The sequence below is a fragment of the Amblyraja radiata genome, chromosome 1, assembly GCF_010909765.2.
Source record: "Amblyraja radiata isolate CabotCenter1 chromosome 1, sAmbRad1.1.pri, whole genome shotgun sequence".
Taxonomy (NCBI): Eukaryota; Metazoa; Chordata; class Chondrichthyes; order Rajiformes; family Rajidae; genus Amblyraja; species Amblyraja radiata.
In genome coordinates, this window is record NC_045956.1 from 90193946 (window position 1) to 90221917 (window position 27972).

Sequence of the window (27972 nt, forward strand, 5' to 3'; positions counted from 1 at the left end):
CACTCTGATAGTGGAGGAGGCCCAGGACAGAAAGCTCAGTACATGAATGGGAGGGGTGCTAAAGTGTTTAGCATCCGGAGATCACGTAGGCCAAGGCGGACCGAGCGGAGGTTTTCAACGAAATGATATCCGAGCCTGCGCTTGGTCTCGCCAATATATAGGAGTCCACACCTGGATCAGTGGACTAGATACAGTAGATGAGGTTGGAGGAGGTGCAAGTGAACCTCTGTCTCACCTGAAAGGACTGTTTGGGTCCTTGGTCAGAGTTGAGGGAGGAGGTATAAGGACAGGCATTGCATCTCTTGTGGTTGCAGGTGAACGTACCTGGGGAGGGGGTGGTTTTGGTGGGAAGGGATGAGTTAACCAGAGAGTTGCGGAGGAAACAGTCTCTGCGGAAAGTGGGGATGGGAAGATGTGGCTAGTGATGGGTTCCCGTTGGAGATGGCGAAAATGGAGGAGGATTATGTGCTGTGTGTGATGGCTGATGGGGTGAAAGATGAGGACTAGGGGGACTCTGTCCCTGTTGCGATTGGAGGGAGGGGGAGCAAGAGCAGAGCTGCAGGACACTGAGGAGACCCCTGTGAGAGCCTCATCTATGATGGAAGAGAGACATACACATTCCCTAAAGAATGAGGAACTCTCAGATGTCCTGGTTTGGAACACCTTATCTTGGGCGAAGATGCGGTGTAGACGGAGGAAATGGGAGTCTTTGCATGAAGCAGGGTAGGGAGAAGTGTAGATAGCTGTGGGAGTCATTCAACAGTCTCCTGTGATGCAGACGGTGAGATCAAGAAATGGAAGGGGGAAAGTCTGAGATGGTCCAAGTGAATTTGAGTGCAGGATTTGAAATTAGTAGTGAAGTTAATGAAGTCTCTGAGTTCTGCATGGGTGCAGGAGGTAGCCCCGATGCAGTCGTCAATGTAGCAGAGATAGAGTTTGGGTATAGGGCCAGATTTAGCCTGGAACAGGGATAGTTTGATGTACCCTGTAAAGATACAGGCATAGCTGGGGCCCATACGAGTGCCCATGGGTAGTCAGATTTGGAGGAAGTGGGAGGAGTCGAAGGAGAAGTTGTTAAAAGTAAGAGGAGGAGGAGAGTATTGGTAGAAGGAAATTGGCTGGTTCTGCGGCCAAGGAAGAAATGGAGGTCTTTAAGGCCTTCCTGATGGGGGATGGACGTGTAGAGTAACTGAAACTCCATAGTAAAGATGAGGGAATGGGGGCCTGGAAAACGGAAGTTATTGAAGAGATGAAGGGTGACATAGGTCGTGAGGGATTGGACCAGGTTTGAACCTGGGTCTCTGTGGCTGTGGTGTAACAGCTCTGTACCACTGTACCTGCTGTACCACTGTGACAGGTATTGAACCTGCTATTGTTGCAGGGTAAAGTGCCAAGGATAGGGAGGGATGAGCAAGCCAAGGAGTCATGGAAAAGGTGGATGCTGCGGAAATCAGATAGGGTGGGGAAGATATGATAGGTGGTGGGATCATGTTGTAGTTGGCGACGTGTTGTAGAAGTGTTTTTCTTCTCCAGTTGTTGACTTTCGTAAATAAAACTGTAAATGTGATGAAGAGTGGGCTGGGATTAAATGGCAACCTGTTACCTTTATCTTCATGAGTGGGAGCGCTTTATTTCATTTTACTGCTTTTTGTCAAATCCAAATTTGAACCTTTGTGAATTATAGCATATAATGTAGCATACAATATAGCATTCAATATATAATACCTATAATTTCAGAATAGTACATTTTTATGGCTGCTTCCTAAATATCAGATTTGCAAATCTCCAATTTGTCAGAGTATACAGGAGAGGTAGCTATTGGAAAGAGACAAAAAGCAGGGTAAATTGGTTCAGTGAAATGATGATGCATTCTGTCAAAAATACTTCTTGTGACGCTGGAGAATTCTTGTATTAACCTCATGCTATCAACATCATAAAATGCCGCAAGTCCTTTCTCATAGTCAATGTACACCCCTACTTTATCCAACTTAGAGGGTTTCATGCTGCAGTTGACATTTCTGTCATTATGCCATGCGAATAGCTGACTGGCCTTGAGTTCAATGCACCAAGATTGTCTGTTTCTTCCAAGTTTTGTGGATTTGTGTTTACCTTTCCTTTCTATTGATCCATATGCAATTCCAACAGACCATTGGGAGGAAGACTTGACCTGCACCTCCCAATAATGCTTTCCTCTCATCAGTCCTTTGGCGGCCAAGATATTGTAGACCTTGTCAAATCGCAAAGGGCTGTCAGGAACACTCAGTGTTTCACTGGTCACACATACACTGGTTTGATTCTTTGAAACCAGCACATTCTTGTGTGCTGATGCAATATCAAAGATGACTGGCGAATACTCTGGCGAAAAGGGAAAATGTTAAAGTTAGCATTCCCATCAAGATCAAGTAACTGGTAAACTTTAACATGAAATCAAGCACCGTGTTGAAAGTTATTGGTGTAAGATAATTCTGAGCCACAATATGTGCTAGAAGTCAAAGTTTTCATATCAGACCTCTTAATCCATGAAACTAATGGTTCAAACAACAGCAGGGAAGAAATTGTAATGAAAATTTACAGGGGCACCCTATGATCTTTGTGCAAGCTTTAGTTCATTCTAAGTTCCTAGACTTGAAGCGTAATCAGAAGATTGAGTCCAGCGTTAAGGTAGTTGTTGGCATTTAAAGCCCAGCGACCTTGGAGAGTTAGGGCACTTATGTCAGGGATCAGAGGGTGAGGCGTTGGGCTGTTACCCTGATTGGAGATTTAGAGTCAGGATGTGAGATGGTGCTGAGGTGAGGATTGTCATTAGAGGGCCAGATATCGGAGCAGGTCCTCGGGTGGAGTGGGACGGTTGGAAATTGGGGCCTCATTTGGGAACGTTGTGATCAAAAATTGTTGCCTTGAACTCACGTCATCTAATTTTAGACACTCCTACCATGGGGAAACGCATACTGGATACCTAACCTGTATATGCATCGTGTAATTTTATACGCCTCTATCAGGACACTATTCGGCCTCTTTAGCTTCAGGGTAAACTTGTCCTCTCTCTTGATAACTCAAGCCTTCTAATCTGGGTAACACTATTGTGATTATTTTTCTGTTGCCTTTCTACAATGTGGTGGCCAGAACTGCACACACCAATGCAATTACATCCTCAGCAACGTTTTGTACAAGTGTGACATGGCATCCCAAGTCTGCACTCAGTACATCAGCAAGTGAAGGCCTCACCACCTTGTCTACTTATATTCTCAGTTTAATGGAACAATGTATGTACCAAAGGTACCACCAATTTTAGTGCCATCTATAAATGTATTAATCATGTTACAAAATAATTCAGATTATTGATATATATGACAAAGAATAGAGGACCCTTCACTCTTCCATAGGCCCCTAATCTGAAAAGCAGCCCTCTGCTACAACCCTCTGACTTTTTTCACCGTCAATTTTGTGTCAGTTTGGCTAGCTGACTGGATCTCAATGTCTTCTAATTTACCAGACCAGCTTACTATATAGGACCTTGTTAAAGGCCTTGCTAAAATCCACATAAACAGTATCAACCATCTTGCCCTTGTCAATCCTCTTTAAACAAAATCTGTCAAATTTGTGAAGCGTGATTATCCCATGCACAATGCTATCATAGCTATTCATAATCATCCAAATCTTTCCAAAAGTAAATAAATCAGAATTCCTTCCAACAACTTTCCCAACATTGATGTAAGGCTTTCTGGCCTGTAGTTCCCTGGCTTATTTCTCCTACCCTTCTTAAATATAGGCACAAGATTATCTTTCCTTCAATGTTCTAATACATCTCCTGTGGCTAATGAAGATGCAAGAATTTCTACCAAGACTCCAGCAATCTTCTCTCTTGCTTCCAATAACATCTAATATACACCCAGTCTGGCTTTTCTGTGTGTTTCAATGCTTCCAACACCACCTCTTTTTGTAATGTGCATGTGCTCCAAGGTATCACTGTTCCCTGGTCTGAAATCACTAACATCCATGTCCTTCTACACAGTAAATACAGATCAGAAGTAGTCATGTAAGACCTTGCTGATTTTTTTGTGGTCTCTTATATAGATCGTTAAGGGGCCTATTCTCTCCCAAGCTACCCTTTTGCTTTTGGAATTTTCTTTTATTTTGTCATTAGACCGTAGTCCCTTCACTGGTGCGGGTCGACTTTGAGTAAGGAAGAGCATCGTGAAAACAATTGTTCTGGAGTGCCCAGAGGTGGTCAACGTGACCTATATTTATTTTGGCAATACACAGCAAACGATTGTTGATTTTTAGTAAGTCAGAGATGTGATTCCTGCAACCTAATTTATTATGCTGCTTTGTTGTTCCTTTTTTAACATTCTGCTGGGGCCTCAACCATTCCTCACTAAAATAAGTGCTATATAATTCTTCTGTCACTTGGTCTTTCTGAAATATGGTAGTCAGTGTCTATTCCTCTCACAGTCCAACCTCCAGTTAGCCAAGTCCTGACCCCCTCATATGCCAAACCACCAATTGTCTGCTCGTCTTTAAGTGGATGTGAAATAGTTTTCATGTCACAGTGTCACTTAATGGGGAATCTTTATAAATAATAGCTAAAGGAAGATATTACTGCATCACAAATTTAAGGGATTTTTAAAAAGAGGATTAATGAGTGAATTTGATGGGAGTAATGAGAATATTTGATTAATTTATCCCAATGAAGAGATACCATAATCAATTTTGATGGCCCTCCATCCTAATCCTGGAAATTGATAAAGGCCTCTACAAAAACTTTATTTTAAACACTGCTATTTCCCTTAGACTACTGTAACCATTTGTTCCAACCCTTAATAATGGTGTTATCATTTGTACGGTGAAAAATCAATTGCTATAAGATCAACCATAATACATCAATTATACAATGCTTATCTTCTTCATTTTTTATCATGATGTATTGGAAATAGAACAGATATTTAACCCATATCTAGTGCTGCCTGAATTGATTGTGATGCAAATGACAAAGTTCACCAATATGATTTCTGGAAAATTACCTTTCTGCTCTTTCCACTTGTTTTTTCTGATCCATTAAGTGGAATAAATGTTTAGGCTGGTTTACATGTACCTGGAGATATGACTATAGTATTAAAAATATTAACATATAGTATACTGTACCTAATAAGAATATCTTCCTTTGCAATTGTGAATGCAGATTGGTAGAAATGTTTCGTATGAATTTCGATATCTTCTGAAATTTGCCTTCGTCTAATTTAATGACATATATTTCATTCTCCGTTTTCTTTGAATAGCTGGTTGAAGAAGGAGATATAGATTGTAGTCAAAAATGTATCGTGTTAAATTGAAATAAATAAATATGTGTAAATACATTAAACACAGTGGTATAATGTCACAGCAGTTAATGCTACTCCCCCAGAGTTTCTTAGACCTGAGGACCTTATGATCCTGAGCTTGGGTGTTTGTGTGTTCACACATTCTCCTTGTGAATGTATGGGTTTCCTCAGTGCCTGGGGGATTCCTCCCATGTCCAAAAGATGTTCTTAATTAGCTGCCATAAATTGCTCCTGGCATAGATACGTGGCAGGAGAAGCTGGGAAAGTTGATGGGAATGTAAAAACCCCCATGGGATTTGGTGTACATAGGTACTTGATGGTCAGCATGGTTATGGTGGGCAGAGAGGAAGGAAGCACAAAAAAACCACAGAAATGGGTTGAGGTGTAAACTATGATCAGGAATAAACCAGCATCTGCAGTTCCTTCTTACAGTATTCACTGTATATGGGCTCTCCCATGATAATGAACAGATTCTATTTTTGCAAGACGATTTGGCCACGTCAGAAAAATACACAAAAACTGCTCAATATGATAGCTGTACTACCACAGTATTGCAATGAATGGTATCAAAAGCACATCTGATAAGAAAGAGCAATTACTAAAGGGTGAGAAAGGAGAATAATTTTTTCAAAGATAGATACAAAATGCTGCAGTAACTCATTGGGACAGGCAGCATCTCTGGAGAGAAGGATTGGATGATTCGGTTCGAGACCCTTCTTCAGACTGATGTCAGGGGAGTGGGAGATACATAGATTAGGAAGTGGAGTGTGAAAATAGGACAAAGGCAATCAAGGAAAATATAGAATAGATCATTGTTAGCTGGGAGAAGATTACAACAAAGCGAACAGATAAAATGTAGTCGGAGACAGTAAGACTGGTCGGAGAACTTGGAAGGGTAGGGATGAAGAGAGAGCGGGGAAGCAAGGGTTACTTGAAGTTAGAGAAGCCAATGTTCATACCGCTGGGGTGTAAGCTGCCCAAGCAAAATATGAGGTGCTGCTCCTCCAATTTGTGCTGGCCCTCACTCTGACAATGGAGGAGGTCCAGGCCAGAAAGGTCAGTGTGGGATTGGGAGGGTGTTAAAATGTTTAGCTACAGGTAGGTTTAGGCGGACTGAGCGGAGGTGTTCAGCGAAACGATCCACACTGGAACATCGGATACAATAGATGAAGTTGGAGGAGATGCAAATGAACCTCTGCCTCACCTGAAGGGCTGTCGGGTCCTTGGGCGGGGTCGAGGGGGGAGGCATCGGGACAGGTGTTGCATCTCATTTTATTATTCCTTCGAGCAAACATGTAGGTATGTCAGACTTTCATCCCCATTAATTCGGGAGTCTTTTGTAACTTTTTCTGTACTCACTTCCCCTTTAACTCCATCTTTATACTCCCAATTTATCAATCCCCCCCAACACACACTATTTAGGGCTTGCTAAATAGTGAGGGGGAGGGATTGACAAATTGGGAGTATAAAGATGGAGTTAAAGGGGAAGTGAGTCCAGGAAAAGTTACAAAAGACTCCCGAATTAATGGGAAGGAAAGTTCGAGAAGGGGTAAGAACTTCTATAGATGCACAGGGGACAGCACACTGCTTGGTTGCATCATGGTCTGGTTCGGCAACTTGAACGTCCAGGAGCAGAAGAGACTGCAAAAAGTTGTGACCACTGCCCAGTACATCACCTGCTCTGACCTCCCCACCATCGAATGGATCTATTGAAGTCGCTGCCTCAAAAAGGCAGCCAACATCATCAAAGACCCACACCATCCTAGCCACAAACTCATTTCACCATTGCCATCGGGAAGAAGGTACAGGAGCCTGAAAACTGTAACGTCCAGGTTCAAGAACAGCTTCTTCCTTACAGCCATCATGCTACTAAACACGACAACAAATAAGCTCTGAACTACAACAGACTATTATTATTATTATTGCACTATATTTGTTTATTTATGGAGTATGTGTGCATGTGTATATATACACACTGAACCTTTTTTCTCCTGTTATGTATTATATGTTTACCTATTCTGTTGTGCTGCAGCAAGCAAGAATTTCATTGTCCTATCTGAGACATATGACAATAAAACACTCTTGACTCTTGAGAGTAAGGTCAGGGCCAATAGTGACCGGTGTGAGAGGGGAGGTGAATACCGAAGTTAAAGTGTTGTAAATGAATGTGCGAAGTATAAGAAATAAAGTGGATGAGCTTGAGGCTCAGTTAGAAATTGGAAAGTATGATGTTATGAGAATTTCAGAGACATGACTGCAAGGGGACCAGGGCTGGGAACTGAATATTCATCCTATCGAAAAGACAGACAGGTGGGCAGAGGGGGTGGGGTTGCTCTGTTGGTGAGGAATTAAATTCAGTCCCTTGCGAGGGATGACATAGAATCAGGAGATGTAGAGTCAGCATGGATAGAAGTGAGGAATTGTAAGGGTAAAAAGACCATAATGGGAGTTATCTATAGGCCCCCAAACAGTAGACTGAATATAGGATGCAAATTGAATCAGGAGTTAAAATTGGCATATCGTAAAGGCAATGCTACGGTTAGTATTGGAGATATCAAGATGCAGGTAGACGGCGAAAATCAGGTAGGTACTGAACCAAGAAGGGAATTTGTAGAGTGCCTCCGTGATGAATTCTTAGAGCAGCTTGTACTGGAGCCAACCAGGGAGAAGGCAATTCTGGATTTAGTGTTGTGTAATGAACCGGATTTGATAAGGAAACTCAAGGTAAAGGAGCCATTAGCAGGTAGTGACCATAATATGATAAGTTTTAATCTCCAATTTGAGAGGGAGAAGGGGAAATCGAAAGTGTCAATATTACAGTTGAACAACGGGGACTATGGAGCCATGAGGGAGGAACTGGCCAAAGTTGACTGGAAAGATACCCCAGCAAGGAAGACAGTGGAAAAACAATGGCAGATATTTCTGGGAATAATACAGAAAGTGCACGATCAGTTAATTCCAAAGAGGAAGTAAGGGGTGACCGTGGCTGACAAGGGAAGTCAGGGACAGTATAAAAATAAAAGAGAAGAAGTATAACATAGCAAAGATGAGCGGGAAGGCAGAGGATTGGGTAACTTTTAAAAAGTAACAGAAGATAACTAAAAAGGCAATACCGGGAGAAAAGATGAGGTACGAAGGTAAGCTAGCCAAGAATATAAAGGAGGATAGTAAAAGCTTCTTTAGGTATGTGAAGACCAAAGTTGGACCCTTGAAGACTGAAAAAGGTGAATTTATTATGGGGACAAGGAAATGGCAGACGAGCTGAACAGGTACTTTGGATCTGCCTTTACTATGGAAGACACAAACAATCTCCCTGATGTACTAGTGGCCAGAGGATCTAGGGTGACAGAGGAACTGAAGGAAATTCACATTAGGCAGGAAATGGTGTTGGGCAGACTGATGGGCATGAAGGCTGATAAATCCCCAGGCCTGATGGTCTGCATCCCAGCGTACTTAAGGAAGTGGCTCTAGAAATTGTGGACGCATTGGTGATCATTTTCCAATGTTCTATAGATTTAGGATCAGTTCCTGTGGATTGGAGGGTAGCTAATGTTACCCCACTTATTAAGAAAGGTGGGAGAGAGAAAACAGGAAATTATAGACCAGTTGACATCGGTGGTGGGGAAGATGCTGGAGTCAATCATAAAAGATGAAATAGCGGCACATTTGGATTGCAGTAACAGGATCGGTCCATCAGCATGGATTTATGAAGGGGAAATCATGCTTGACTAATCTTCTGTAATTCTTTGAGAATGTAACTCGGAAAATGGACAAGGGAGAGCCAGTGGATGTAGTATACCTGGAATTTCAGAAAGCATTTGATAAGATCCCACATAGGAGATTAGTGGGCAAAATTAGAGCACATGGTAATGGGGGTAGGGTACTGACATGGATAGAAAATTGGTTGGCAGACAGGAAACAAAGAATAGGGATTACGGGTCTCTTTCAGAATGGCATGCAGTTTAAGGTGGATAAATTTGAGGTTATCCACTGGTGGCAAAAACAGTAAGGCAGATTATTATCGGAATGGTGTCAAGTTGGGAAAAGGGGAAGTACAACGAGATCTGGGGGTCCTTGTTCATCAGTCACTGAAAGTTAGCATGCAGGTACAGCAGGCAATGAAGAAAGCGAATGGCATGTTGGCCTTCATAACAAGAGGAGTTGAGTATAGGAGCAAAGAGGTCCTTCTGCAGTTGTACAGGGCCCTAGTGATTCCACACCTGGAGTATTGTGTGCAGTTTTGGTCTCCAAATTTGAGGAAGGACATTCTTGCTATTGAGGGAGTGCAGCATAGGTTCACGAGGTTAATTCCCAGAATGGCGGGACTATCATTAATTGATAAAATTGAGCGGCTGGGCTTGTATACTCTGGAATTTAGAAGGATGAGAGGGAATCTTATTGAAACAATAAGATTTTAAAGGGTTTGGACACGCTAGAGGCAGGAAACATGTTCCCGATGTTCGGGGAGTCCAGAACCAGGGGCCACATTTTAAGACTACAGGATAAGCCATTGAGAACAGACTATGAATCTGTGGAATTCTCTGCCTCAGAAGGCAGTGGAAGCAAATTCTCTCGAGGCTTTCAAGAGAGAGTTAGATAGATCTCTTGAAGATAGCGGAGTGAAAGTTATGGGGAGAAGGCAGGAACGGGGTACTGATTGTGGATAATCAGCTATGATCACATTAAATCGCGGTGCTGGCTCGAAGGGCCGAATGGCCTACTCCTGCACCTATTGTTTATTGTCTATTGTTCGACATAACCGACAAGGCAGACATAGCTGGGGCCCATGAGAGTGCCCATGGCTACACCTTTAACCAGGAGAAGGTGAGAGTAGTCAAATGGGAAGCTGTTGAAGGTGAGGACTTGCTCCACCAGGTGGAAGAGAGAGGGATATTCTGTTCAAGGAAGAACTGGAGGGCCTTGAGTCCTTCCTGGTGCGGGATGGAGATGTAAAGGGACTGGACGTCCAAGGTAGAGATGTGACAATGAGGGCCTATAAATTGAAAGTTGTTGAAGAGTTGAAGGGTGTGTGAGGTGTCTCGAACATAGGTGTGAAGGGGGGATAGGATGCAATAAAGGTATGTGTAGATGACTTTAGTGGGTCAAGAACAGGCAGAAACAAACTCTTTTGCCTGCTCATTTAAGCGTTTACTAATTCATCCTTTTGTCATTAATGTTTTGCTTGAGGCACAGAAAAGCTTCTAAAGATGCTTAAACATCAAAAATACCTGCATTTTCCTGTGCCTCTAGCAAAACGTAAATAAAATGTATTCCTGTACCTGTTCTGTTAATGCCCAGATCTTTTGCCTTTCAATCTTAGATATGGCTATCAGTGAGTTAAAATGTATGTGCAACTTTGTTGGAATTTTTGAATCTGTTTTATCAAGAATCTTTAAACCTTCATGATGTTTTATTGCAGTTACAAATAGGCAACCTCTATCCAATCCCCATCCCTCCAATCAATACTAAACTCTTATCAAAGGTTCAAAGGTTCTTTATTCGTTACATACACCAATTGGTGTATTGCCATTGCAGCACATAAAAAAGAAAACAACATAACAATAATAAAAAAAATTACCATAAAAAACATCCCCCCACAATGGTTCCCATTATGAGGGAAAGCACAAAGTCGAGTCCCCATCCTCAGCCCCATGTCCACCCATAGTCGGGCCTATTGAAGCCTCCGCAGTCGCCGCTACGGAGGCCCGATGTTCCAGGCCTTTTCCCAAGCCGCTGTGAGGATTCTCCCGACGACGGATGATGGTGCTCCGGCGTCGGGAGAATCCTCACAGCGGTTTGGGAAACCTAGAACGGCCGCTTCCTTACCGGGGACCGCGGCTTCCGAAGCCAACAGGCCGCGCTGGATGGAGCTCCACCACTGGCGATCTCAGTAAGAGATCCCAGGCTGCCGATGTAAAGTCAGCGCCGCAGCTGGCCGCTCCACAGACCCGCAGCTCCGCGATGTTTCATCGGTGGTCTTCAACTCACCGGAGTTCCAGCGTGGTGACCCGGGCAAGGCATCGCCCGCTCCTCTCCGCGATAGCGCTCCAACGCTGCGCCGAAGCCGAGGTTCTGGGCGGTCCCCTCAGGAAACGCCGCTCCAGACCCGCTGGTAGGCCGCGAGGATGGGCCGATGGTGCAGCCCGGAGAAAAGCCGCCTCTCCGACCAGGTATCGACCCTGGAAAGCAGTTTCCCCCTTCCCCACCTAAAAAAGACTAGAACTCCGAAAAACAAAAACTCAACTAACTAAAAATAAAAAAAAGAGATGAAAAAACTGACAGCTGCAGGGCTGGGCAGCCATACCCATACAGGATGGCGTCCTCTATCTGGAACTAAATATAATTACATAACGAGCTGATCACAAGAATGTCTGTGTTCTCAACACAATGACACTCTGCCTATTGTGAACTTTGATTTATGTTCTAGTCATTTAAGATGAACATTTCCCTGTACTGGAAATATCGCGTATCCTTGCGCAAATACATTTGTAACCGGTTTCTGTAAACTTAAGAGTGCAGGCTGGTCAGATGGCTTGTACAGTTTACTTCACCATACAGTAATATCACAGATATTCTTATTGAGTCCACATCACTAGATTAGATATTGTTCAGCCAGAGTTGAACACAGATGATCTGTTGATGATCAACATATCACAGATGATCTGATAGTTAGCTTTATCTCCATTTTCCTACCTGATCTTGTAACTTATTTCTCAATAGGAGAGTGTAACCATTGGACATTGGTATCATTTGTGGCAGCTGTGACTGTCAAAATAGTTATTCTAGTTATTTGTTTCTTTGTGCGTGTGCCTGCTCTGAGAGAGCTACCTACCTGCTCCAGATTCCTACTTTTTCCCCCCATCACACTCTAGTGATCAAGATCAGGCTCTGTGCTTGGGTCAAAGCAGAATTAATGTTAGGTAAGTTACTTTGTTCCAGGTCTTGTGGCACAGGAAAGTAGGAGACACAAGGGAAAGGTGATGTTTCGGGTCGAGGCCCTTCTTCAGACTGAGTGAGGGGAGAGGGAAATGGAAATAAGAGAGATAGACTGTGATATAGAGAGATCTAGAACAAATGAATGAAAGATATGCAAAAAAATAACGATCAAGGAAAGGATCTATTGTTGGCTGTGGGCTAGGTGATAACGAGATGCAGGGACAGCGAAGAAGAGGATGGAATGGGGAAGGAGATAATTAAGGAGGGACATTTGGGGAGTTGTGTTAACAATGTGTTTGGCAGTCACACTTTCAGCTTGGCTAAAAAAAAAATGATTGCAGATGCTCCAATGGATGAATGTAATGGCTGGAAAACATGATGAGTAAGTACAGGTGGCTAGTCCCACAAATTGCCATTGCAGCTGAAACAACAGTTTCCTTATAGAGTTGTAATGCATTAAAACTATTGCTTCTGAGGAGAACTGAAGGAAAAAGTATAATATATTTATTTTGTTAAAAATGTGGCATCTTACCCAAATGCTGTTGGCTTCACATCCTGGAAATAAAATAAAATGTTAGTGATATGGTGAATCACATTTTTATAACATCAATGCCTGGTAAGTCATCCCAGTTTCACATAACTAAATGTACCCTGACATATTGCGCACTGTTCTAAAATTCATTCTATTGAATTCAGTGGAACGGAATTACAGAATTAAGAGTCATCAATATTTTATTCGGTTTTCTTTGGGAGGTGGAAAATGCTGATGCTTGGGTATGAGTGGACTATACTGAAGGAAGAGTACTTCAGACTTCCATTATTGAAGGATGACGTGTTTGAAAATACAGTGAGTGGTAATTGCACAGACCTTAGTTTGTCCCGTTCTAAAGAGTAGCACTACCTTCACTGTAAATTGTTGAGAAATATAGGAATGTATAAAAATATAGTTGCGTAATATGGGAGTGGTGCAAACTGGACAAATGAGTCTTGCAAACCATAACGAGTTTGTGGGTTGCTATTTCTTGTGGATATATACTGAAATAGGCATATTGATAAATGTAAATGGGATGTTCAACTTCTCTGACAATTTAGAGAAAGTATAATTTGGCCATGTGAGAAGAATGGGTTTATTCTTGTGGTCTTCCTCTTGGGGTGACCCTGAATCCATGTAGGCAAAGTCTTCCAGGAAGACGACTAACAGATTCATGAGACCATAGGCCTTCCCTCAGGCTGAAACTATTTGTTTCTTTGTTTTTTTTCTTCTGATGACAATGAAGAGCTTTTTATAAGGGAGGATTGATGTTCAAATTTTGAATTTGATGGTTCATCATTCCTAGCGTGATCATTCTCCTCTCCCAAGTGAATGAAATTTGTTGAACCGTTATAAAATTTGATGCAGTTTGATGCATCCTAAAGGTTCTTAATCTTCCAGAATTTAAAGATGTTACTGATTGATTTGTTGGGCTAGTATCTTTGGCATGTTTCAGTGTAACCTGTGACCCACCACCCTCTAGTATAACATAGTTCACCATACAACCCAACACAACACAACACAATGTCTGTGCCGAGCATTATGGCATGGCAACCATCTGGCTGCATGTAATCATAATCCTTCCTTTCTCTGCATATTCATGTGTTTTTCTAAAAACCTCTTAAATGCCACTAGCTATCTGCCTCTACCAACACCCCTTGCATGCACCCACCCTCTGTGTAAAAAACATGGCCCACACATCCTCTTTAAACTTTGCTCTTTCACCCTAAAGCTATACTCTCTAATCTTTGGGATTTCCTTCCTTGGGAAAAAGGTTTTGACTGTCTACCCTATCTGTGCCATTCATGCCTGTATATACTTCTATCACGTCTTCCCTCAACCTATGACGCACCAGAGAAATGATCCAAATCTGTCTAACCTCTCGTAGCTAATGCTCACTAATCCTGGCAGCATTATGGTAAACCTCTTTTGGACCCTCTCCAAAGTCTCCACATTCTTCCTGCAGTGGGCGACCACAACAGCATGCAATACTCCAAATGTGGTCTAACCAAAGTTTAAATAGAGCTGTGTCATTATTTCCTGACTCTTGTACTCAATGCCCCAAACAATGAAAGCAAGTGTACCACTCTATCTATTTGTGTTTCCACTTTTAGACAGCAATGAATATGGACCCCAAAATCCAACTATACATCAATGCTGTTTGGGGTCCTGCCATCAATGTATACTTTATCCTTCTGTTCAAACTTTCAAAGTGCAACACCTCATTGTTGCTTGGATTAAACTCCATGTGCCATTTCTCTGCCCATTTCTCTAGCTGACTGACAACATTCGCCACTGTCCTCAACTCCAGAAATCTTGGAGTCATCTGCAAACTTATTAACCTTACTAACCATCTACATTTTTATATAAATTAGATAAATTAGAAACCAAGGTGTGGTGGAAGGATATTATTCTGGCTGAAGACCTGTGACCAGTGAAATTGTATATATTATCAAAGGACAGAGGTCCCAGCACAGATCCCTGCAGAATTCCACTGGTCACAGATCTCCAGCCAGAAAAACAACTTTCCACCACACCTTAGTTTACTAGTTTATACCAGTTGATCTATAAGCTAGAGCCTAACTAGCTTTTATGCAGCAAAGAACCTTTAGAACAGTGGTTCCCAACCTTTTTTTGGCCATGCCCCACCTAATCACCTCTAAAATCCTGATGCCCCACCCCCATGTGGTGATATATAATTCTTATCATTTAAAAAGTGAACTCCGTTTCAGCTGAAGAAGCTTAAAACGCCAATACCTTGGTTTAAACAAGCTTCAAAAGAACATGGCATCCATGAAAAAGAAAAATGAAATAAACAAAAGACAGTTAAAGTTCTGAGCAAGAAATTACTAAAAAATTGTTAAAAAAAAGAAAACTTTTGAGGGTATTAGGAGAGTTACTTAATTGATACCTTGAAGGATGTCTTTTGTGGTGTAGGTAATATTCTATTCAGTCTGTTTGCAGGTGTTCACTTTTATAGCTTTACTAGACCAAGTGGGACCCGTTGGGTCCCTGTCACACGGGAGGCCTGGTCCCCCAACGCAACCAGTTCCCCAACGCTATATTCCACCAGTCACCCATAGCCCCCACGGGAGGCCTGGTCCCCCAACGCAACCCATTCCTCAATGCAGTATTCCACCACTCACCCATAACCGACAACTGCGCAGGGGCTGCTCATTTCACCTTATGCACCCTCCCTTATTTTTGAACTTTAAAAAAATGCATTTGCACTTGCTCGGGCTAGCAGGACTCAGTGTACTTGGATAGCAACAATGTTGTGAGCAGGGCTACAATCCCATTGTGACGTCACAGCTGTAAGCACGGAATATGTAGTTATTTTTTTTCTCCAAATTTCTTCAGATTTTTGAACATTATGATTAATAACTCGATAAATAATGCATGAATTTTTCAGATAAGGTGGTTTTTGACTTCACAGGATAAATCTCTACCGGAATATGTAAAAACGTTACCATTAGAGTGTCGCTTTTTCGAGAAGTGATGGCAAACGAACAAACACACACACACACACACACACACACACACACACACACACACACACACACACACACACACACACACACACACACACACACACACACACACACCCTCCCCCCCCCCCCCCCCCCCCCCCTTGTAGGGTATGTCCAACAATCCTTGTTCAAGGCGTACCCTGGCCCTATCACCGAACTCTACCTCCGCTACATCAACAACTGCATTGGTGCTACCTCCTGCACCCATACAGAAATCACTGACATCCATTTCACCACTAACTTCCACCTGGCACTCAAATACGCCTGGTCCATTTCCGACATCTCCCTACCGTTTCTAGACCTCACTATCTCCATTGCAGGTGACAGACTACTGACCGACATCTACTATAAACCCACTGACACCCATTGCTATCTGGACTACACTTCTTCCCACCCTGCTTCCTGTAAGGACCATCCCCTACTACCAATTCCTCAGTCTACGCCGCATCTGCACTTAGGATGAGGTGTTCCAAACCAGGGCATCGGAGATGTCCTCAATCTTTAGGGAACGGGGGATCCCCTCTTCTACCATAGATGAGGCTCTCACCAGGGTCGCTTCTATACCCCGTAACTCTGCTCTCACTCCCCATTCGTAACAAGGGCAGAGTCCCCCTTGTCCTCACCTTCCACCCTACCAGCCGTTACATAAAACAAATAATCCTCTGACATTTTCGCCACCTCCAACGGGATCCCACCACTGGCCACATCTTCCCATCTCCTGCCCTTTCGGCTTTCTGCAGAGACCGCTCCCTCCGTAACTCCCTGGTCAATTTGTCCCTTCCCACCCAAACCACCCCCTCTCATGGCACTTTCCCTTGCAACCGCAGGAAATGCTACACTCATCTATTGCATCCGCTATTCTAGGTGTCAGCTGCTCTACATCGGTGAGACCAAGCGTAGGCTTGGCGATCACTTCACCCAGCACCTCCGCTCAGTTCACAATAACTAAACCTGATCTTCCGGTGGCTCAGCACTTCAACTCCCCCTCCCATTCCGAATCGGACCTTTCTGTCCTGGGCCTCCTCCGTGGCCAGAGTGAGGCCCACCGTAAATTGGAGGTGCAGCACCTCATATTTCGCTTGGGTTGTTTACACCCCAGCGGTATGAACATTGACTTCTCCAATTTTAGGTAGTCCCTGCCTTCACCTTCTTCCCCCCCCACCCCCCCCCCCTCTTCCTTCGCAGCTCTCCCACAGCCCACTCCGCCTCTTCCTTTCTTCTTCCCGCCCCCCACACCTCCCCAACAGTCTGAAGAAGGGTCTCGACCCGAAACGTCGCCTATATCCTTCGCTCCATAGATGCTGCCTCACCCGCAGTTTCTCCAGTATTTTTGTCTACCTTCGATTTTCCAACATCTGCAGTTCATTCTTAAACTATTTGTTCAGTAAGATTGATATTGTGCTGCGTGACACTTAATACACTTAAACGCGATGTATTGTATTTCTATAGCTGGTTTTGAATGTAACAATTTGGAGGAATTTAATGGGAAACATGAAAACATATGAAAGACATCAAGAAAGGGTCTTACTGTGGCTTGACTTCCGCTGCTTTGACTCTCTTCTTGAGCATCTCTAGATTGGATTTGGCTTTCTTCCTGACCTTCACTTGACTGCAGCTTGCTCTCTTCTTGGTCAATGATCTTCTGGGTTATTTTGATTGATTGATTTATTTCATCCAAATTGTTAGTCCATTCCTTGACGATCTTTTGGATTTTCCCTAATGCAACCCTCTTTTCATTGTCAATGAGTTCCATGGTAGCTATCTCATCGTTGTTCATTACTTTTCTAATTGTTTCATACTGATCAGAAATCTGCTGCTTGATGTGTTCTGCTGAGCTCTGGACAGAGATGGGGATGTGAGTTAGAATTTCAGATTAAAAAAAAACACTGAATCACACAATACAACCTTATTCAGAAGAGTTAAGCATACAGTTACCTTGCATCTGTAAGTCATATGGGTAGCTGCAGTCTTAGTTTCTGCTGGGTATTGCATATGTGTACTACTCAAATGATGCTTGATTTCTGTTACCTGGGAAACAGCATTGTGCATATTGCCAGACCTGCTGTCCTGGCAGCAAAGCCAACACTACTCAGTTTTTTTAACATTTAAAAATAATTCTAAATGACTACCAGTGCAATCCTGTATCATGTCCTGAAAATTTATACATCCAGATTGGAATTATGCTACATGCCATTTCAGAATAGCACAAGAACCAAAGTGTTTAATTGTCAAATGTAACGGCAACAGAACAATGAACAATCCCATTAACATACTAACACAGAAATAAATATACAATAATATAATAAATTAATAATCAGTAATGGTATGTAACTACCACAATAGTGCAAATTGAAGTTCATAGTGCAACCAAAATAAAGAGCACAGCGGATCATATTTGCTGAAGTAGTGGTTAATGTTCTGCAGTATTCAAGAGGCTGATGATTGCTGGGAAGTAGCTGTTCTGTACTCTGGAGGTCGCATTTTACAGGCTTATTAACCTTCTGTCCTTCAGGTTGCACTAATGTCGCGTTTAACTTTACCATTAGTATGATGCTATGATACAAATAGACACTTTGGATCTTTTACAGTCTGAACCAATGTGTCAAATTTAGATAAACGCAGATAAATGTTTGCAAGGTAAAAGATGGATTAGTTATTAGTAGTACTGTCCTGAATATAGATTTTCTAGTTTCTAAAAGCTACATTAATATGGATGATGTTTAGTGTGGATTTACAGATTCCAAATTTAAGAGCGACCATAAAAGCTGTTTATTGAAACTTCTGATACATTGCTCGGCTGCATAAACTGCAAAGCAAGTCATGTACTGCTTCTATCCAGGTATTGGTCAGTTTCTTGATTAGTACAGGTGTCAGATGTTATGGGAGAAGGCAGGAGAATGGGGTTTGTAGGAAGAGATAGATCAGCCATTATTGAATAGCGCAGTTAGACTTGATGGGCCGAATGGCCAAATTCTACTCCTATCCCTTATGATTTTATGAGTTATCTTCACAAAAACTGAATATAATCTGTCTAGTCGCAGGAAGATATTGTTGTTAAAGGTTAGAGATAAGCAACAAAATGATTCAAAATATTTGAAGTACAACTTGAATCACACGCTGGGTTTGCCCCTTTTGAATAAAAAAGCCAGTGCGAAAATAATCCAAAAATAATGTGAAGAATTATAAAGGATTTAATAACATTGATCCAGCCAGTTTGTTCACCATTTAAAATTTTAAGTGACCTAAAATTTAAAAAGTTAGAGGAAGCGGACTTTTTTGTCAGAGTAATGAGGAATTGTGGAATAATAATACAGGGCTCGAAATTAACGGTTGCCCGGGTGCCATTGACCACTCAAAGTGCAGCCGGGCAACCTAAATGCCGACTCATTTTGCCCGGCTTGGCAATCAAACACTGGTTTATACCGATAGACACAAAAAATTGAGTAACTCCGCGGGTCAGGCAGCATCTCTGGAGAATAGGAACGTGGCGTTTCGTGTCGGCGGCGGCGGCTGTATTCGTCTAGTATCTTTGATTGTGGGGCAAAGATACTAGGTGCATGGTGGCAAAGGATCGGAGAGAATGACGGCCCCGACCCAGCGGCAGCAGCGGCAACAGCGGCCGCGCCAGCGGCTCCATCACCACCTCCTCCCGCACCCCGCCCGGCGGAAGGAACCTCCCTCTCTCCCTCCTCCCGGCCTCGGCGTGCGAGAAGGATTGTGAAAGTACCGTTGGCGAATTTGCAAGCAGCCGCTATCGCCCTGATAACGGCCACTGCTTGCAAATCCGCCAACGGCACTTTCACAACCCCTCTTGGCGGGGGGGGGGGGGGTAGATGGGGATGGGGAGGCTGCACCGCTCGGCCCCGCACCTTCCTGTCGGCTGGCGGAGGAGGGGAGGTGGTGGCGTGGAGTCGGCGGCACTTTGGCGTTGGACAGGGACGGCCAAGGCAGCTGGGCGATGTTGTCCGAGGAGCGCTGACCTTCCTTCCTCCCCACCTCCTCTGCACCTTCCACCCCACCCTCTCTCTCTCTCTCTCTCTCTCTCTCTCTCTCTCTCTCTCTCTCTCTCTTGTACGCCCCCCTCCACCCCTCTTATCCGGGGACCCCTCTTCTCCATCCCGCACTGATCCCCATTCCCTCCTCCGCTATTCAGTCCTCTCTGACATCCCGTGCTCCCCTCCCCATCTACCCCCCCCCCCAAACTATTCATCACCCTACCCACCTCGCATTGATTTTTCCTGCCACCCCCCCCCCCCCCATCCATCCTACACTGGTCCCCCAATTCATCCTGTACTGACCCCCCTTCCCATCCATCCTGCACTTCTCCCCCCATCCATACTGCACTGATCCTCCCATTCATCCCGTACTGACCCACCCTCCATTTATCCTGCACCAAACCCCCCATCCATCCTGTAGTGATCTCCCCATTCATCTTTTACTGATCCCCCATTCATCTTTTACTGATCCCCATTCATCCTGTACTGATCCCCCATGCATCCTGTACGTTGCATATTTCCTTAGCTCCATAGATGCTGCCTCACCCGCTGAATTTCTCCAGCATTTTTGTCTACCCCATTCATCCTGTACTGATTCTCCCCCCCCCCCCTCATCCTTCCATACTGACCCCCCATTCAACACCGCTGACATCTCCCCTCACAATTTTACATACTCCAACCAACATGTACTAATTCACCTGCCTCAATCCATCCATTCCGCACCGATTGCCTTCTCAAACCCCCCACCGCCATCTATCCACCCCGCACTGATTTACACACACCCTGACCCTATTGTGCTTCACGGTCTTCAGAGCGAACATTGACTATGTTTGATAACGGAATGCAATCAAATGTGTTTTAATTCCCAATGTTATTATTTGTTTTGACACCTTTAAACATATTACCAAAAGGACATTTGCTGCTGTTATGTCCTTTGGCCATCTCTTGTCAGTTAGTGTAATGTTTAACCTGTCAGATGGGTATAGTCGGTTTTAACAGCTATTATCATAAAATGCCTTTAGAAATTTCCTTGCAACCTGTATATTTTGTTATGGATAAATTATGTGGGAAGCCAGAGTGTTTCTGTGCCAATAGCAATAACGACCCATGCTATGGCCATGTCATGGTAATTTTCGGTCCTTCACAGAAAACATGCTTGCATCAATTGCAATATGTAAAAAGAGTTGAGATATTGTATTGTAACTTTGCTGCATGTCATTGCGGTATATATAATGTCTTGATTGGTGAATATGTTTAGTTTGTGACTTTATTTGAAGCAGAAATAATATGTGAATGTAGACAAAAGTGCTGGAGAAACTCAGCGGATGCGGCAGCATCTATGAAGCGAAGGAAATGGGCAACGTTTCGGGCCGAAACCCTTCTTCAGACTGATGAGTTTCGGCCTGAAACGTTGCCTATTTCCTTCGCTCCATAGATGCTGCTGCACCCGCTGAGTTTCTCCAGCACTTTTATCTACCTTCGATTTTCCAGCATCTGCAGTTCCTTCTTGAACATGATATGTGAATGCTTCATTGAGCATAATTCCAACCGGTAACTACGCACTTCGTCCAAGCACATTATCACACGCTTCATGCAAACCGTCTTAAATGACCACCTAAACTGTCATTTGGCAACCTAAAATGCTGTCAAGGTTTCCCGACTGGCAACAGGGAAAAAAAGTTAAGCGAGAGCCCTGTAATAACTTTATAAATGTTAAATTCACATTATCCCATTGTTGTCACAATAAAGTATTTTGCAGGCAGATCTTTGGCCTGCACTGCATGTAGATATTAGGGACTTAAATTCCTGTTAGTGGCACAAGTCTGAATTACAATGATGGTCTTTAATTGACGATTCCAGCTCTAGTTCGTGATACTTTTTATGAATTTAGCTTGTTGTCACCCATCAAAATTTTTGGTCCATCTCATACATATCTTCTGTGATCATTGTATAATGAATATTTGATTTGAGAGAAATTATTATTGCAAATGTTTTTGGTATTTACTGTGTATGAAACCAAGGCTAATATTTGTTCAGTGGTGTTGAGTTTTATCTGTGGGTTGCATGTTAATTTGTAGATTCTTAATTCTGCATTATATTGGCACACTTACTGTAATAACAGTGTTCCTGGTCTTCAGAGATTGAAGGTATGCCTCCACTTTATCTCTTTTGGTGTAAAGGTCCAGAAGGCACTGCTTTGGAGACACCTGCATAATATATGAAAAAAAAATGATTATGTCACATGAGGTGTATCAAGCTATGAACAAGCTGTCCGACAACAAAGCAAATGGCTTAGGTCATATTTCTGCTGAACATCTTAAATATGCCAGTATGAGGATAGCTCCTCTCCTTGCTATTTGTTTTACTGGCTCTGTGATTCGTGGCTTGTTACCAGATTCAATGTTGTCTGTTCTGTTAGTGCCAGTCATTAAGGACAAAGCTGGTAAAGTAAGCAGCCTAAATAATTACAGGCCCATAGCTTTAGCCAGCATATTGTCAAAAGTCCTAGAAAGTGTTCTGCTGGATAGATGAAATTAGTTTGTTAACTCCATAGATAACCAGTTTGGTTTTAAAGCTGAACATGGCACTTTCTTGTGTATATGTGCCTTAAAGGAGATTGTAAACAAATATAAAGGTAAAAACTCATCAATTCTTATGTGATTTGTTGATGCTTCCAAAGCCTTTGATTGTGTTAATCATATAAAGTTGTTTGTTAAATTGACGGAGGAGTGCCAGATACATTGTGAGAATTCTGGCTTATGAATCCAGACTATGCAAGTAAAATGGGGCAATAGGGTATTAGGCCCATTTAAGGTTAGCAATGATGTCAGACAAGGGGGAATTTTGTCCCCAGTTCTTTTTAATCTCTATATTGACGATCTGTCCAAGCAATTGAAAGCCTGTAATACTGAGTGCGTGATTGGTAATACTTTAGTGAACCATATTATGTATGCAGATGATCTTGTGGTCTTTAGTCCATCTAGCGCTGGGCTCCAGCAGCTCCTTACTATTTGTGTATTTTGAGGAACAAGATTATTATTCAGTTTTTTACACCAATACAACAAAAATCTACCCATCATGGGAAACATTATAAATAACAGATATAAATTAGATAACTTTGAGACCAAAAGTCAAAAACTTTATTCATGACATGACTTCATCGTTTTACCACCAATTTGGACACCAAAAATGTGACATTAAAAACGCTGCCACATTTAGTCATGAATATTTAATTAATAAATAAACTTCATATGGACCCTCATACATATAGGTTCTGATAATGATCTAGGGAAATATCTTCATCAATACCAGGAGAAAAATACAGTAACATCAAGGCAATACAATACAGTAAAGATCCCGTAACGGTCGATGTGCTTGGTGTCCATTGTTACAACGACCGTTATCGGGGTCCGTACCTCCATAATTTAAACCACGGAGGCTACAAGCTTCTAATGCTTTTCAAAAACCCGACGAGCTTTCCTAGGGTAGTTTTGATTTTTGGGCGAGTTAATTATTTTTTCTTATTTTCCAATTTAATATATTAAAAATATAGTGGTGTCAAAAACACAACGACCGTCTACAATATATTTTCTGACTTTGTAAAATCAATTAAAGAAAAATCTGGGACATAAATTGGTCATCAAAATAGGAAACTGAGCCAATCTGTAATTTGGCAGCACACTGTCTCTTGTTTACTTTTCGTACGGACCAAGTCGCTAACTTCATTTCTTCGTGTCAACTTCGGGAAGCTTCGCAACGACCGTTACGGAGACATTTTACTTACAAAAAATCAGCCCAAATCAAACTATCTGACGAATCATCGGCCATCGATAGCTCAATTCCATTAGGTAATGTACTGTTTAGATCATATTGGTGAAAATGCTTGGTTCTCGCTAATAATGTAACGTTCGTTTTCTGGGACACAAAACCTTTTAGGGTCCCGCAACGTATGTTTGTGTGTATGATGTGTAACGCGTGTTGCTGTGTCCACTCAGATGTATGCAGTATTCTACTACATGATCAGGTAAATGAAGTGGAAACGGTGTGTGCAATTTTATTATTCCATGTGGTATTCATATACATAGAAAGGAATAAGAAATACGTGCACTTACTGTGCCAACCAGGTCACTGGTTGACACCACGCGACAACCGTTACACAAAATGTATTTGTGTATTCTGATGCCATTTTCGGAAACTTGCCGTCAATATGCTATCTTTTCTTATATTTTTTGTTGATACTATGTTAGACAAGAACCCAATAAAGTGCTTGTCAACTTTTTTGAAGAAATTTGAAATTTGACCTCCTTCGTCACATTTGTGTGCAATTGTAAAAAAAACATGTTCTGTGTATGGTGTGGAACATGATATCAAATATAATGCTGGTAAGAGAGCTGTTATGATCTGTAGAAGCAAAGAGGATAAATGTCTAAAATTTCCTAATTTTAAATTGTCTGATAATAATCTTAGTGTCTGTAATAAAGTAAAATCTTGGGCATTTTATTACAGAACAAATGACAGATGATGAGGATATTTATAGGCAACGGCGTATGATGTATGCACAAGCAAACATTCTCTTACGCAAGTTTAGTGCTTGTACAGATGGAGTGAAGCTGTCTGTTCAGAGCATATTGTACAACACTCTATACTGCACACCTGTGGTCAAACTACAGAAATGCAAGCTTACAGAGACTTAAAGTAGCTTATAATGATACCATGAGAATATTACTTAAGAAACCTAGATGGTGTAGTGCAAGTGAAATGTTTGTGGCTGCAGGAGCCAATACTTTACAAACTGTCTTAAGAAATCTTATGTATAAATGTATTTGCCGGATTAATGACTCTGAAAATGAAATCATCTCGGCCTTATCAAACGTAAGGTTTAGCACTACTCGCTACCAATCCCAGCTGTGGAGACATTGGTATAGTTGTCTCGTTGTAGGATACTGATTTTTTTTTAAATTCTTGATCTTAAACCATGTATTGTGCTTTTGTATGTAATTTATTGTGCTTTTGTAAATAATTTACTGTGCTTTTGTATGTAATTTATTGTGCTTTTGTCTGCAATTTATTTTATGTAATGTCTTGTCTTTTATCTGGACCTTGAGTCTGTAATAAAAAGTAAGTAATAAATTCAGGACCTTGCCCATCTCCTGTGGCTCCACACAGAGCTGACCGCTTTGATTCCTGAGAGGTCCACTCGCCCTCCAGTTACTCTTTTCCCCCTTATGTATTTATATAATCTCTTAGGATTGTCCTTAATGCCATCTGCCAGAGCTATATCCTGGCCCCTTTTGCTCTATGATTACTCTTCACATTCTTGGATAAATGACAACCTACAGCTACATTCAATAAGATGAACTCTTTCCCAACGAAAACATTCTTTTTAACTGTCACTTTTTTCACCATCTAGTTTAAAACATTGCTTGTTTAAAATCCTGTGACTGCATACCTAACAGCATTAAAGGAGTAACTTCAACACATGTTCTTCTGATAATTTAAAATACTTTTCCAGGGGAAACAAGAATGGACAGATTAATTCTGATGTTTATATTTTCACCCACGTCTCCAAACAAAAAGAGAGTAGTGAGTTAACATTTTTGAAATAGAAATCATAATGATGAGAAAGTGTTTCTACTTTCTGCATAATTTTTAATAAACTTGAGCGGAATTCATTTGGATACAAGGAACGGCAGATATTGGTTTCCAAAAAAAGTCATAAAGAGCTGTCAGCGGATCAGAGAGCATCTCTGGAGAACATGGATAGGTGATGTATCGGGTTGGGATCCTCCTTATGTTTTAATATACACAATGAATTTACTAGTATTTCATGTTTAAACTAGGAAGCATACATTTTTGATAGTGTTATCCTGGCTGGAATTTGTTTGTGTCTGGACATGTCATTAAAGCGGCAATTTGATGTTATAAACAGAAATCCGATCATCAGTGATGTTGAAATTATAGAGTGGGGCCAGATGTAATTCAGCCATCCTAAAATCATGACATTTAACTTTGTTAGGATATAATAATAAAAAATAATGTATTATCACAGTTTCTAAGAAACAATGTCATATAGAAAATAGGTGCAGGAGGAGGCCATTCGGCCTTTTGAGCCAGCATTCATTGTGATCATGGCTGATTATCCACAATCAGTAACCCGTTCCTGCCTTCTCCCCATACCCCTTGATTCGGCTAGCCCCAAGAGCTCTATCTAACTCTTTTAAATTCATCTAGTGAATCAGCCTCCACTGCCTTCTGTGGGAGAGAATTCCACAAATTCACAACTCTCTGGGTGATTCACAACTCTCTGAGTGATTCACAACTCTCCGGGGTATTGGAAACACTTCTGTTTTCTCACTCACATGTTTCCCTTGGGATTTTTTATTGAGTTACATTTAAGTGAATGCACAATGCTGAGGCTGGAGAAGTGAGAATCCAGATTTCCTTGGAGGTGTTAATGTAAACTGAGACTTGAAAACTATATCGCATATGTTGACAATGAGTAAAGCCCAAACTAACTTTATACTGGAACTGAACACTTGCACTCGGTCCACCAAGGCCTATGGGATCTTCCGGTTGCCAACCATTTTAACTCCTCTTTCCATTTCCATACTGACCTTTCTGTACTGGGACTCCTCCATTGCCAGACTGAGGCTACATGCAAACTGGAGGAACAACACCTCATATTTCAGATTTAGAAACAAGGAACTGCAGATGCTGATTAACAAAAAAGGCACAAAGTGCTGGAATAACTCAGCGGGTCAGGCAGCATCTTTAGAGAACATGGATAGGTGACGTTTCAGGTCGGGACTCTTGTTCAGAGCTTATATTCCACTTGGGTAGCTTACAACCCAATGGTACAAACATTGAATTCTCCGATTCTAGGCACCTACAAACCCCACCAACCCACCAACTCTCCCTTCCCCACCCCATTTTCCCTCCCCTCCCTCCCCTGTGCCCCACCTGGACTTGCACCTATTTCTCCCCTCCCCTTCCACCTACATTTCCTCTGAGCTTCACAATTCGCAACTCTTTAATCCCTTTGATTCGCACAATCTGCCGTTGTACACCATCTGCCTATCAAAACACCCCCTCACCTGTTTCAAACTATTACCTGTCAGGCTTTGTCCTGCACTTCCGTCTTTTCAAAGGCTAGATTTCTAACCTTTGAAAATACAGTTTTCAACTGCACTTTTGACATAGCTCTTCAGTCTGAAGAAAGGTCCCAACCTGAAACATCACCAATCTATTTCTCTAGAGATGCTGCCTGATCTGCTGAATTACTCCAGCATGCCGTCTCTGACTTTACACTTGTACAACCTGTCAGCAGTGACTCTCTGGGTTCATCTGCTTAAGCACGAAGCATCCAAACTCTTTGGTAGATGCACTTGCTCGTGTAGATCAATAGTAAATGTAGTTGTACATCACTTACATTGTTGTGCTGCATTCAATTCTATTAATTTAGCATGGAATATATTAATATTTATTCCAACCTGGAAAGGGAATTATGTCAATCTTCCCGATGATAGATTCCATAACATTGTGGGTTCTCACAATATTTTAAAGTGGTTATTTTCTCTCTCTTGAATTTGAGCCTTCTGCTTATAAACAATATAAAATAAACTTCAGTATTTCAATACATCATTGTGACACTGACAAAAATAATGTATTTTGATCAATTACCTGTGGTAGTAGTTGCTCTGCATTCATTTCTGCAATGTTCTGCGATACTGGTGAAAATGTGGACTACTGCCAGTTTTGTCAAGCAAATCGTGTAGTTGCTTCAGTAGTTGCAAATATACTGGAGATCTACCTTTTTACATTTTCATTCTGTGTGCTTCAAATAAATTAGCTGTTTTTTCTTGTGCCAGCATTGGACCAAGGCAGGAAATATATAATATCCTGCAGTGTTTCAATAGAAGACAAATCAACACCTCCACGCGGATTAGTTTTGAGTAAAAGGTATGATACTATAAAGATTTTTTTTTTAATGGAGTCAGTTTTAAAGTTGTTTCTCTTCTGTTTGTTTCTTAATTTACCATTAACATTTCTCAGAGTAGACCTGATCAGCACTTACTTTAGGTAGCTTAGTTTTACTATATATTATTCATTTTTCTAACCAGAGCGATACCTTGCCCCTGGATAAAAGTGGACTGATCCAAATT

General features: G+C 42.0%; 2 protein-coding genes across 2 annotated transcripts in view; one reads left to right on the plus strand and one right to left on the minus strand.

The window, feature by feature from the left end:
- The window catches only part of zcchc4 (zinc finger CCHC-type containing 4), a 90319-nt gene that overhangs the window by 30693 nt on the left and 31654 nt on the right, over positions 1–27972 (plus strand). The window lies entirely within an intron of this gene.
- On the minus strand, positions 677–27884 carry LOC116976635 (zinc-binding protein A33-like). The gene is made up of 6 exons (XM_033026465.1): positions 27491–27884; positions 21922–22017; positions 17344–17652; positions 12787–12809; positions 5143–5276; positions 677–2355 (listed from the first exon to the last, which is right to left on the minus strand). The coding sequence occupies exons 1-6, from the start codon at positions 27515–27517 to the stop codon at positions 1763–1765; spliced, it is 1182 nt and encodes a 393-aa protein (XP_032882356.1). The 5' UTR covers positions 27518–27884; the 3' UTR covers positions 677–1762.